General features: G+C 36.2%; 2 protein-coding genes across 2 annotated transcripts; one reads left to right on the forward strand and one right to left on the reverse strand.

Annotated features, from left to right (window-relative positions):
- The first annotated feature begins 729 nt into the window (after positions 1-729).
- On the forward strand, positions 730-5,440 carry LOC118048202 (delta-aminolevulinic acid dehydratase, chloroplastic). Its single transcript, XM_035057827.2, has 13 exons — positions 730-887; positions 1,113-1,420; positions 1,651-1,762; positions 1,883-1,956; positions 2,330-2,398; positions 2,492-2,575; positions 2,689-2,758; positions 3,366-3,421; positions 3,715-3,836; positions 4,294-4,365; positions 4,462-4,543; positions 4,633-4,710; positions 5,056-5,440. Exons 2-13 carry the CDS (start codon positions 1,115-1,117, stop codon positions 5,221-5,223), a joined length of 1,293 nt encoding a protein of 430 aa, XP_034913718.1. The 5' UTR covers positions 730-887; positions 1,113-1,114; the 3' UTR covers positions 5,224-5,440.
- A 443-nt stretch (positions 5,441-5,883) lies between these two features.
- On the reverse strand, positions 5,884-10,629 carry LOC118052425 (IAA-amino acid hydrolase ILR1-like 6). Its single transcript, XM_035063443.2, has 5 exons — positions 10,040-10,629; positions 9,206-9,331; positions 7,164-7,478; positions 6,949-7,077; positions 5,884-6,580 (listed from the first exon to the last, which is right to left on the reverse strand). The coding sequence occupies exons 1-5, from the start codon at positions 10,535-10,537 to the stop codon at positions 6,215-6,217; spliced, it is 1,434 nt and encodes a 477-aa protein (XP_034919334.1). The 5' UTR covers positions 10,538-10,629; the 3' UTR covers positions 5,884-6,214.
- Between the last annotated feature and the right edge of the window lie 3,075 nt (positions 10,630-13,704).

Consider the following 13,704-nt stretch of genomic DNA (forward strand, 5'->3'; position numbering starts at 1 on the left):
AGAAAAGATATTAAATTTGAACCTTTTTTTTTTTGTAAAGAAAAGACTCGTCGTCTTTTTAACTTCTCTCTCTTTTTTTTAATAACAAAATCGAAGAGATAAATAAGATATATATCGAAACACTAAGAAAAGAAAAGGAAAAAAATCCCTTGTGTGCTTGTCTAGTATGATTAAAAGCTCTAACCTTATGATTAAAATGTTTAAGTAGAATGTATATTTTGTCTGAGAGCTAATTTATGTTACCCCAGCTCCTGTCGTTTTATTCGGATGCCATATCATGGCCCCATCGTGCCTAAAAGATAATGAGATGCTCTCTCATGTTAGTAGGATTAGCAGTAGAATTATTCAGACCCAAGCCCATAATTAATAAGGCCCTGTTGAAAGCCTAGGCCCAAACTAAAATGTTAGTGGCCGAAAAAGCGAGTGCAAAATAAATCGAAGTAGACTCAACAAGCCCACGCAACAACAGCCATCCACCTTAAGAACCAGCCAGTCTGTTCCTTGTCATTTGTCGAAGTTTTACTTTTACCATACTCAGTCAACGTCCCCACCAACTTCCCTATCTATTGGCTCCCCTTTATTTCCTTTCCCCAAGCCCATATTTAATAAGGCCCTGTTGAAAGCCTAGGCCCAAAATAAAATGTTAGTGGCCCAAAAAGCGAGTGCAAAATAAATCAAAGTAGACTCAACAAGCCCACGCAACAACAGCCATCCACCTTAAGAACCAGCCAATCTGTTCCTTGTCATTTGTCAAAGTTTTACTATACTCTGTCAACTTCCCCACCAACTTCCCTCTCTATTGGCTCCCCTCTATTTCCTTTCCCCGTCAACGGATAAGCCCTCTCCTCCCATTCTCTCTCCAATTCCACGGCTTCTTCGCTTTCAAGGTACGATCTCCTCGTTCTCGCCAATTTCGCGTTTCCATTTCGCCTTGTTATTTCCTCTGTTTGGTTGTTATGCTATAAATAAATCGAATTGCCAAACATCGCTGAAGGGCTCATTTTATTCTTTAATTGCCCTCTATCCTTTGCAAATTTACACTTGCCAGTTCATTACCGCAATTGATTCTTTTTTCCTTTTTTTGTGGTTATTTATTTATGTTTCTGAGACAGTCATGGCTTCGTCAATCTTCAATGCTCCCTGTACGGTTCCTGCAGTGAAAGGAAAAAACTATTTTGGTCTGAAACCTGCTGTCAATAATGACTTGAGGTTCAATGTTGGCAAGAAAACCTCAATTATAGGATGTCCAAAGCGTGTTTTTACTGTGAGAGCCAGTGAAAAGAAGGATGGTCCAATAAAGAAGTTGGGGTTAAGTGACGCGGAATGTGAAGCTGCTGTTGTGGCAGGGAATGTGCCCGAGGCCCCTCCTGTGCCGCCTAGGTCTGCCGCACCCGCTGGGACTCCTGTCGTCCCTTCTCTTGTAAGTTCCTCAACTTGATTCGAATTGAATTGAATCATTTGACATTTTGTGAGTAATTGCTTGTTTTCAAATGGTTGTTTTTGTTGTTTATAATGTCAAATATTTAGATTTTTTTAAAGGAATTTACTTCTGATTATTTGTGTAATAATGGCGCATCAACTATGTGGTACTCCTCAATGTACACGTTTTATTCCCAAATCTGATTGATTGTTGATGCTGGTTTTTGTCAGCCACTTAGTCGCCGCCCACGTCGTAATCGCAAGTCACCTGTCATGAGAGCATCATTCCAAGAAACTAGCATATCGCCTGCCAATTTTGTCTATCCTCTTTTTATTCATGAAGGTTGGTATTTTTGCAGGTGATGCTTATGTTCTTCCTTTTCTAGTTTAATTTATAATCTCCTCCTTTTCTTAGGGAACTTTATCTTTCTTAGTTTGTATCATGTGTTTTTGAGATTTTCAGGTGAGGAAGACACACCTATTGGAGCAATGCCTGGATGTTATAGGCTTGGATGGAGACATGGACTTGTGGAAGAGGTCGTTTGGCCCTGCCTAATACCCCACTTCATTATCTATTCTTGACAGAAATGATATTTGTAGCTATTTAAACCCACATTTTTTTATATGTTTCATATCCATTGCATTGCACTGTCTTGAATTTCCTCTAACTGCTGAGGAAATCCACTAAAATGGGTTCTATTGAAAGTTAATGAATTTTACTCAAACCAATTAAAAATTTACTGGCAAGAAGTTTAAAATAATGTGGAAAAATCAAAGATTCTGCATTGATTCCTTCAACAGAACACCCATGCTCAAGATTTTCTGTTGGTATTTTTTGCTCTTGCATTACAAGATTAATATAGTTTATACCCAACTATGGTGTGCTTCTAACATAAGCAGTCTGGTGCAGGTAGCTAAGGCTCGAGATGTTGGTGTAAATAGTATTGTTCTCTTTCCCAAAGTTCCAGATGCTTTGAAGGTTTATGTTTTTCCTATGGTTTCTTTATTGAAAAAATTCTAGATTTTCTCTTCTGTTTAGATAAGTATTAGATAATCTATTTTTGCATGCCAGTCTTCCACAGGAGATGAAGCATACAATGATAATGGTCTAGTTCCTAGAGCAATACAGCTGCTCAAGGACAAATATCCTGACCTTGTAAGTCAAAGTAACTAGTCTCTTAGTTTTTACATATTTTAGGATGCTTCTTCAAGTTAAAGAAATTGTGCTTTGAGCATGCTAACCTCTCTCACTCTTTTCTGTTTCTGTAGGTTATCTACACTGATGTTGCTCTGGATCCATATTCCTCTGATGGGCATGATGGCATCGTTAGAGAAGATGGTAAGAGACACATTTGATATCTCAATTGTTGCAGTTAAATTCAGAAGAAAACTGTAACTACTAAGATCACTTTAATACAAGATTACTATGATGACTTAAGACACCTGCCAAATTGCAAGATATGATATTTGCTTAAATATTCATGAATGGCCAATAATCCAAGCTTGGAATCAAATGCATTAAGATTCGTTTTATTTCAAACCATTAAATATATTTACCTCTAGCCAATATCTAGTTGGTATTTAAGTTGTTCTTTATAGGGTCAGCTTCCTTAGATGAGCTCTACTTTAGCAATGAAGTAGCTATATTTTTTGGACGTTAAACAAAAAATCAGATATATCCTAAAAAAATTTCAATTAGCACAATGCAAGGATTGGTATTAAAATTAGACAAACCTTTGGCATATTTTACAGGACTTCCTTTGTTATTGAATTACACAGCCAGTTTGATTAAGAAAAAAAATTATTTTTTATCCAAATATTTGTCTTGTCGTGATTTTTCTATTTGGAACATTACTGTGCACAAGCATGAAAGTTGGGTTGATGATGAGCACTACTTGAAAGAAGTAGCTACGCATGAATTACTGATATGTCTTGATACTCTGCAGGAGTCATAATGAATGATGAGACAGTGTATCAATTATGTAAACAAGCTGTTTCTCAGGTATTTCTGAATGGATGTGTTGCTCAATTCACCATTTGGATCAATATGAAGTACTTCTATTTGAGTTTTTGAAGACGTGAGGGCCAATCCCGAGGTTTCAGAAAGCTTATTTGGTCCCCTTCCCCCTTATTCCCTGATGCATATCTTTTTCAATCCTGAGATTGATGATTTCAGTCCTCACGAAAACATATGAACTCTGATTTTAAGACTTATATCAAGCTGGAGTAAATGGTGCTTTGAGCTCTTTATGAATTGAGCCATTTATACTTTTTATGATGTCACTTTACCAACAGGCCCGGGCTGGAGCAGATGTTGTTAGTCCAAGTGACATGATGGACGGCCGTGTAGGAGCAATAAGGAAAGCTCTTGATGCAGAAGGATTTCAGCATGTTTCAATCATGTCCTATACAGCAAAGTAATTCGACGGGTTGATTTCTCTTTTAATTAATTTGTTTATTTATTTTTACACACACACATATTACCTCTTTTCCTTGTGCTATGAGTGAAATTTCATTTTTCTATATAACTCGTGTACAAGTGTGGAGATATATAGCTATAACTCACCAATTACTAATGCAAGCTCTTAAACTAGAGACCAACCATGAGTTTGCAATATTGTTCAGAAAGCTTTTATGATTTATATAGAAAGAGGAATAAATGGAGGGAACTTCCCCCTTCTCACTTTCCAATTTCCAAATGCTTAAAACCTCCTATGTTATGCAACCATGTACTTTCTTCACATGCCACATGTTGACACTCTGTTGCTTTATCCTGTGATCTATGTCTAATTCTGGCCTGTTTCATAGCAGCTGTATGATATAATGCAAATGGTTAGTGTTCTTTATGCTCTAATCCCTCATATTTCTAAACAGATATGCCAGTTCATTTTATGGACCATTTCGAGAGGCACTGGAGTCAAGCCCACGCTTTGGAGACAAAAAGACGTATATGGTTTTTTTTTTTTTTGAAATGTGGCAAATTTTATAAACATGCAGCTTTGGTGCTGACTTTTGGATTTTGTTTGGCATGGTGAATGAAAGTTATCAAATGAACCCAGCAAATTACAGAGAGGCTCTGGTTGAGGCCCATGAAGACGAGTCTGAAGGAGCTGATATTCTTCTGGTTGGCATTGCTTTCTTTGGAACTTTGAAATGGATTCTATTAATGGGGAACATTCTGTCATGCTGAAGCTGCTTCTGCTTGTTTCACAGGTGAAACCTGGTCTACCTTATTTGGATATTATAAGGCTTCTCAGAGATAAATCTCCTCTGCCAATTGCTGCTTATCAGGTATGGTCCGTAACTATTTGGATATTATGGTCTTGCACAAGATATTTTCAGTTTCGACTGAAAATATTTCCCTCTAACCTATATGACGAAGCCCATGATACTATCTGCCCCTGCATACCTGTAAAAACTAAAATTTTGATCAGCAGCTGGATGTTCATGCCACTGCCCTTCATCAAAAATTTATTTATTGGTTAACGGTAGAATTGTAGTGTTGCCAATGTAGCCAGATTCCCATATTGCTGGTTGTCCCTCAACCACAACTTTGCTTTAGTGCCCCTCCATGCCCCCTCTGAACTTTTTACATATTCTTCATGTTGATTTTTTTCTCTTAATTTATGAATGCAGGTTTCTGGTGAATACTCAATGATTAAGGCTGGCGGGGTTCTCAAAATGATTGATGAAGAAAGAGTTATGATGGAGTCCTTGATGTGTCTTCGACGGGCTGGGGCTGACATTATCCTAACATATTTCGCTCTACAAGCTGCAAGATGTTTGTGTGGTGAGAAGAGGTGAGACTTATCCTACAAATTAGGCATTGTTAGTTGCGGAAAACCTTTGGAGGGAACTTTCTTGTACTTTTTCTGTAATTATGTGGCATTAGCATAAGGTTGGAATCTGAATGGATGTGCTTAGCACACCATCTTTTTACCCTGCTGTTGTCCTCGTCAAGAAGCTGGAACATGTTCTGGTATGTTTAAATAAAATGTATGCCTTTCTATGTGAATAGAAATGTAGGATTGTCATGCACAGCATTTTCAGTGCTTCAGGGGAACTGCGCATCGTCAAAGAACATGTCAAATCCACATATGGGGCTTATTGATGAACTTATTTATGTGTTTATGGAGTGACATACTCCAGGGGGCCCTGGGTATTGACAACTAACTAATGTGTGTTTTTTATGTGATTTTATTGGCTGAGTTTTGTTCTCTACTGATTTGACTTGGTCTGGTCTATATATATGCCTATATGCGTAAATGCAACGGGGGTTCGATCTGACTGGACTTTGCCCAGACTCTGGCTCCTTGTACTTCTCATCCCATCTTAATGGAATTTTAAACTTATTAAAACCCTCAAGTTGTACTTTTCGAATTCAAAGCATTAGACATTAAAGTTTCTAATACATAGATCACAGAGTTAGGGATATTTACTCTTTTTTGGCAGGACCCTGCAATCAAATTATGAATAATTTTCTGCTTAAATTATATAATAATTTTTTGTAAGCGAAAAATGAAACCTGTAATACCAATGCTTTGAACAGAACTAATAGCTTGAAAGCGTTCAAACAGATATATATACTGCTTACAACCTCATCCATAAGAGTATGGATTCTCCCTTGATCCTTTACACTGGCGAAGGGAAATGAATCCCCTCTATCGCCCCCCTCCCCTACCCCATGCATGCCACAAATAAGAAAGCAGGAATCACATGGCATGTCCCCGCATTATCTTGCTCTGAGAGATTCAATTCTTGCCTAGCTGCATAAGCTAGGGCTTATTACCTCACTTCAACCATGCTCAATGAGATATCTTTCAGCAATGGCTGCATGTGTTGCAGCACCTATGGGGAGAACATCTTCATCTATCATGAAATATGGTGAATGGCCTGTGTGTATCGAACCCAATGTCTCGTTCCTCACGCCTATGTAATAGAAAGCTGCAGGGACCACTTGTGTGTAGAACGAGAAGTCCTCGGCTCCCATCATCGGGGGCACCACCCTGAAGTTTGTCGGACCCAGCAAATCAGTGGCCACCTTTCTCACATGCTCGTACATATGATCATCGTTCACCGTTGGGGGATAGATCGTGGACTCCTTTTCAAAGAAGTCTACTGTTGCTGAGCATCTGTAAACAGAAGCCTGTTCAACGATCACCTGTTTCATACAGACTCGAAAACTGTTAGATGATCAATTATTCACATTTGACAGGTACTCAGCGAAGAGTGGCCTATGACTATAAAGTATCAAGTCTCCTTGAGGCTGGTGTGGCTGGAGACATGCCTTTAAGGTCCCCACTTGTAGGTCGTAAGCCACAGAACAAGGTTTTCCTTTTCAGGCTTCGACTAGAAAGGTAGGAGAATATGGAAGATGGGTTATTAATTACCTAAACAGAAGTTCATTCAGGTCCGAAAGCTAGCCAGCAGGCCAGCAATCATGCGATGATTTAAGTCATGATAGCCTAAAGTATATATTAATTCAATCTAGTACATGAATCGAATTATAAAATGGGAATCAGAACAAACCTCTTTGATTCTTCGAAGAAGCTGGTAAAAACTCGTGTTGGAGTATGCCCTGAAAGTGCCACCGAGTACAACGGTTTCTGGAATCATGTCCAGATTATTGCCTCCGTCCATTGTGGTGACAGACACTACCTGCATTGAGAAATTCCGAGTTATAGAAATTACAATTCTGAAGGCAAACAGTTTTGGAAAGCTAAGCTTTTTTTGAGCATGGATACCTGAGAGTCCAAGGGATTTGTTTCACGAGACACAATGCCCTGTAAGCTGATTACAGCTGCAGAGGCAGCCAAAATGGGATCAACAGAGTGGTGAGGGCTGCCAGCACGGCCCTTTTTGCCACTAATCACTGCTCTGAAGAAGCCACATCCAGCAAGCAAAGCACCAGGCCTTGAACCGATGATAGCAGTGGGATGTTCATGGGATACATGAACTGCAAATATAGCTTCCACGTCATCGAGAGCCCCATCTGCTATCATCCGTTTTGCTCCATTCCCAGCTTCCTCTGCTGGCTGAAAGAGCAGTATTACAGTTCCCTGTAATTGCAGCAGCGAAACTAGCAAGTTTAGATATCAACCGTGGTATCATCAAAACATGAACAAAGATCTTCTGTTTTAAAGTATAATTTGGAGAAAGATGTAAAGACTATAGAGTTCCCATCAAGATAGAGTCCCAGGCATGGAAGATGATCATCATTTTCCATTGATTTCATTACGCGACTCGAGGTGATAAAAGCAGAATTAGCTTACACGTCTATGTCAGCCTGTTGAAGTTTTTGTTCAATTATGACCTGGTTTTATAAAACCACTAGTCCTTTAGGAACATCAAATATCCAATTAAGTTACTTCGAAGTATAAAAATCATAAGTGTTTGAAATTAACCCAAACTAATCACTTTGCTAAGCTACTATGCATATCAAAATCTTAGGTGTCTTGTCCATGCAGGTAACAAATCAAGTAACAATACGTGTTTATAAGGATCAAATCTAACATAGTAACGATCTCAAAAGTCATCACCAGCGCTTCTCTAAACAAATATTGTCCACAGAATGTGACATCCCCACTAAAAAGTAGTAAAAAATGCTTTCGGCTTCCAAATTCCAACCCAACAACCCATACTTAAAAAAAGCAAATGAGAGCAGAAGAAAGTAATGAGCCCATGTATGATTTGAACACTCAGGATGCATGATTTATTATTATTATTATTGTATGCTTTGCTCATATGTCAAACTGATTGAGACAAAAGCATGAGCGAGGAATCCTAGAAAAGAAAAGAAAACACACGTTTGATTACACGAGATGCCCAGAAATTTAAACTACCTCTGACTTGAGACTTGAGAGGGAGTTGTGGTGATTTTGTCTTCTGTGTAGCCATCAATTTTCAATAAAGAGTTTGATGTACAAGCAAATTTTCACAACAAATACATCTAGCAACTACGCTTTTCAAGTAAATCTAATCAGTCAGAATCTAAAAAATTCATATTTTAACACTCACACGATGATATATCAGATTGTATGTAAATTTAGTGAGAAGATTCTGTCTGTAAATTATTTTCCATTTTTTTATATGAAAAATGATTTGGAAAAAAAATACTAAATTCACGTACAAACTGATGTATAAACTAATGATAATACGTGGATATTATAAATATTAAATGATTAAGTATCGTGCCAAAAACAATGATCGCTGTATGTGTGCAGCATTACTCTTATCAAATACGTAACTGCGCGGGGGGTTTGAGAATTTCGTGCCTGTAATCAACGATACGGATACGGGAAAGGGTACTTAAAGATTTCAGATGATGCATAGAGTGCGATGGAATAGACCACAAATTCATCGTGCCCAAAAACTGAAGAGTGGAGACAGGTAAAAAGACAACAGCAGTTGATGAAAACAGCAAGGAGAAAGTGATAAAATAAAAAAAGCTATCCGGCCATTAATGGCCAAGAGAAAGGGACCCAACACCATCCTCCCCTGCCCATACTTTTTGGTAGAGACCAATTCAATGCTATCCCCTCAAAATGAGGTCCAACAGAAATTGTTCACGGATCCATGGCATTCTACTCTTTTTGCCTGTTTCCATAGCATCATCATGCTCTGCTCCTTGTACACAACAAGGATTGCTCTCTCCAGAAACCCAACATTCTCTTTAAATCCATGATTCCCGACAATTTCTTATTGAAATTGACAACGGTAACTAGAACCATGCCTATTACGATTTATTTAAGACTTCTATATATATATATATATATAAAAAACAAACCTGCAAGAGATGTTCGCGGCTCTTCAAAATCTTGGCAGCACCCATCAGCATGGCGACATGAGCATCATGCCCACAAGCATGCATTTTGCCGGCCACCTTGCTTTTATGCTCCCATTCCACAGCTTCCTAAAACAAGCAACCCCAAGATTTAGGTGGTTCTTTGTCAAGCTAGGCTAGCCAATTTATTACCATGTGACACCGGAAAGCCTAAAGCGACTCCCTATCCCATAGAGACATTAAAATTAAAGAACGCCCCTATGCAAAACATCTCAAGTATTTTGTCAGTATACTCTGATAACTTTTACATTAAAATTTGAATGTTTGTATAGTTTGTCTTATAACCGATATTAACCTGGCACTTACAAGACAGGTCAAATAATCACACTAGTTCTGATTTTAATTTGACACGTGTTAATAAATGTTAAAATATACGTGATGAAAGTTATCTTCTATGTCAGTACAAATAAATAAATAATATTCATGCACAAATTCTCATTTCACATTATTTTTCTTCTTTTCCTCTCTAGTTTTATTAAGGAAAAAAAATTAGTTTAGATCAAGGGCTTGAAAAAAACAAGCAGCAAGCTACAAATCTCAACCACAAAAAATAATTTAAATCAGACATTTTTATGCTGCTAATTCAAGTCTAAAATACAAAAGAAGAAAACAGATTACGATAACTAATTTCCAGTTTTAATTTCTATTTTTTGAAAAACAAAGATATAAAAAAGGAACCTCGCAAAAAGCTGGTTTTCTTTGAAGCCTCGTCCTGAACAATACACGTGCATACATACAAAAACGCACAAAAAAAAAAAAAAAAGCGGTACTAGCTACCTGAATTGGGAGAGCATCCATATCAGCTCGAACAGCCACAAAAGGAGGCTCGCCGGTGCCGATCCAGGCCCGAATACCCGTTTTAGCTAGAGGATACCTATATTCAATCCCCATCTTATCCAACTCATATCTTACTAACTCACTTGTTTTGACTTCTTCAAAAGCAAGCTCTGGATTCTCGTGAATCTTCCTCCTCACGCTCTTTAACCAAGTAACCGTATCTGGCCGCCGTGCCAGTGCCAAAACAGCCTCTGAGCAGGCTTTGGTCCACACCTCACAGCCGGTTGACGACGGTACTTTTTTCGCCGTGGATTTTGATTGGTTTTTTGGCCTGAAATTCAAGGAATTACCAGTGGTACTATCAAAAAACGAAAATGAATAGTCAATGTTATTTGTACTTGTGCTTCTTGTTGTTGAAGAAGAGGATGATAAGACGATAGGATCAGTGAAGATTAAAAGTAAGAGAAAGAATACTGAGAGATTTTTTAGAGAATTCATTTTTTTCTTGAAGAGAGGGAGAGGGAGAGGGAGGGAGGGAGAGGAAGTTGCAGGCGGGGAATTGGAGTCAAGACTCAAGGGAGGGGAAACGGAGAGAGGAATGTTTGTAAGGGTATTAAAGCACGTGGGAATAAAGGAAGGAGGAAATACTACACGTGAGAGAATATGTAAAGAAGAAGAGGTCGATGTATGGCGTCGAATCGTGCAGTCGGGTCCCACCACTTCATGAGTTGGAAAAGGACGGATTGTTTTTATCCTTCGTATTTTTTTCTACTCTCATCTCACCTCTTGTATAGGGTAGTTAATTATTAATTAAATTTATTATAGTTTAATATAATTATTAAGCCTTTTAGAGGTTGACTCAAAAAGTTTATGACCACGAATATGATTAGGTTTCGCAGTTAGAACTAAAAAGATATTAGTTTTGTACAACTTTATTAACTCGATTAGATTTTTAATAATTTAATTAATTATTTAAAATTCTTATAAAATTGGTCGAGTTAAGTCTGAAAAAAATAAAAATAAATGATATTATTTGACTACGATAATTTATCTTACTGAACTCAATGATCATGACTTTTCCTAGATTAAGTCTCCAAAATGAGTTTTGATAATTATATATTTTAGTTACTTTTTAATATATAGTTGCAATTTGCTCCTTTTGGGGGGGAGTGTGCCTTGGGTTATGGAATGAGATCTCCCATAGATTAATTAAATCTATCATTCCACAGAGAAACATATCATGTGCAATTTTAAGAGAAAATAAAGGGGAAAAATATTGCTGTTGTTGCTTGAAAAAATATTAAAATAATATTTTATTTTTTAAATCCTCCCATCAAAACAATAAAAAAATCTTTAAAAAATATGAATTTAAAGATTTTTAAAAGAAAATCAAGAATTGAAAAAAGCATCGTGCAGCTGCATTCCCAAGTGTTGCCTTAAAGTACTCACAGCTTCTCGTGGAACAAACGGCTTTTCTCGTGTTTGGTTTCTTTCAAATTTTGATGAAAAGCCATACGTTGGTACCGATATTATCACCCGTTGTCATTTCTTTCGCTGCCTGCCGCTTTCTCTCTTCTGCAAATTTAAACAGTAAAGGAAGAGTGGTCAAAGTTATACCTTACCGATAAAAAGGAGTGTTGCGTTGGATAAACGGTGCTCCTGCTACCTGCCTCGTGATTAAAAAAACACAATACCAATTTACACCACACTTTTTTTATTTGCCTAGGCCCTATATTTTTACTAAACAACCTTTATTTTAATTTTATTTACAAAAGTTAGTCTGAAAAATCTAAATTATTATAATTTTGTCAATGATCATGGAGGATGACTTTTTTGTAACACCTAGGTTGCCCTTTCAATGCCTAAGCCCTTTAAAAAAATGATAATAATAAATAAACATTGTGTGTCAATAACAATTATATCCTAATATAAAAACAATAATGAGTGAAGGAGTGACTGCTAAATGATTTTCATAGACTCCGAAAATAAACTCCTCCTCAATTAAGATTTGGTTTGGTAATCTTTTAATGTATAATTAGAAATATTCCATCTAATTTTTTTTTTAACAATATTAAATATATAAAAAAAACAAGCCTTAGATATCTCATTGACAAAACTTTTTTTCTCATGTCACATCAGCTTCTCTCTCAAGCTATAGTTCTTAAATCTTATCTCATGCTTATTGAATATTTATAAAATTTTAAGTTAATTTTTATACATTTTAATTAATTTGAAGGGAACATAAATTTTGAAACAGTTGTTGTTTTTAATAGCAGTTATGTAACAAACTGTACAGCTTTCCTAGTATTTATTTAAAGATGTTATTTTCACAAAGCTTTTATTAATGTGTTAGAATGACTAAAGAGCCCAAAACCACAAGAGACCTGCTTGACAATTATTTAGAGAATAGTGGTCACCATATTGGAAAAGTTCTCAAAGCTTTTGCTTTTCCTAAAAAGGAAACACTGGTCAATTCTTTTTCTCAACAATGTCAATGTCTCTAGATTGAGATTATTCTTATTCTTATTCCTCTTATCCCTCTTTTTTTTTTTTTTACTTTACCTTTGGTTCACAACAAAATCTCGCAATGTAAACCCCCAAAACCACCACCTATCTTAAGCTTCACCACCAAAATCGCCCCAAAATACCACCCATCTCAAGCTTCTTCATCACTAGATCCATCCCCGTCCATCATCTATTGCCCATTGCTTATTTGTTTCAAAAGTTTTCTACCCGTTCTGAGAGGAAAATGGAACTGGTATTCATTTTTTTTTAATTTAAAAAAGAGAAAAAGTTGAAAAGGGACGATTGACAATTGACAAATATAAAAAATTTAGTTCCTCGAGTATTCTTGTCAATCCAAATAACTTGTAATCCATGAATTACATAGGGATTGATTTTTAGATTGAGTTTTAAAATTATGATTAAAAAAATAACACAACTTCATGAAATTCTTTTAAACCTGTTGGTTTTTTTTTTTTTCTAAGGTTAAGTTAATCTGAGTAACCTTAATCAACTTACTCAATCTGTAACTTAGGATTTGTCTAGGGTTGATCTATGGGTCGGGTTTAAAAACCATGATTGAAAAAAATAAAAATCAAATTTGATATGGAAATCAAATAAAATCAAACAATGAGGGATGAATCTAAAAAAAAAATAATTAAAAAAATAAATGAAATCAAAAGAAATTATAATGAAAAAGAACATGGACTAAATTAAAATAAAAATATAAAAAATATATATGAAATTAAAAAAAAAATCAATTAAAAGAAGGATGAAAAATAAAATAAATATCAATTTCAATAATAAATAAAATTCACTGTCAATAATAAATTGTGAGAAGGACTAGAAGAAAATACTTACCTCTTATAATATTTTTTTATAATTTCAATCGGTGATAGCAATCTGTTATCTGTAGGTGATATAAGCTAGGGCTTCTTTATGAAAAAAAAAACTAAGATGACCTCTTATCCCCTTTTAAGAGGTTTTTTATTTTTCTTTATTCCTGAATTTCTTTTCTTGTGCTAAATAAGGAATGCTCTAATTTGCATAGCAAGACCATGCTCTCTCTCTCTCTCTCTCTCTCTCTCTCTCTCAAGATATATATTTTATTAAATTGAAATTGAATAAGATGGGGCCATCTAGAACCGTGACCACCTTAGATA

This window comes from Populus alba, chromosome 14 (assembly GCF_005239225.2).
Source record: "Populus alba chromosome 14, ASM523922v2, whole genome shotgun sequence".
Taxonomy (NCBI): Eukaryota; Viridiplantae; Streptophyta; class Magnoliopsida; order Malpighiales; family Salicaceae; genus Populus; species Populus alba.

Bases quoted from the DNA above. Each gene is read 5' to 3' on its own strand.
- LOC118048202 (XM_035057827.2), top strand. From the start codon at position 1,115: ATGGCTTCGTCAATCTTCAATGCTCCCTGTACGGTTCCTGCAGTGAAA. The intron at 1,763-1,882 runs GTTGGTATTTTT...TGAGATTTTCAG, and splicing joins TCCTCTTTTTATTCATGAAG to GTGAGGAAGACACACCTATT. The intron at 4,711-5,055 runs GTATGGTCCGTA...TTATGAATGCAG, and splicing joins TGCCAATTGCTGCTTATCAG to GTTTCTGGTGAATACTCAAT.
- LOC118052425 (XM_035063443.2), bottom strand. From the start codon at position 10,537: ATGAATTCTCTAAAAAATCTCTCAGTATTCTTTCTCTTACTTTTAATC. The intron at 9,332-10,039 runs GTAGCTAGTACC...TGCTTGTTTTAG, and splicing joins TGGATGCTCTCCCAATTCAG to GAAGCTGTGGAATGGGAGCA. The intron at 6,581-6,948 runs GTTTGTTCTGAT...TGTATGAAACAG, and splicing joins TTCTTCGAAGAATCAAAGAG to GTGATCGTTGAACAGGCTTC.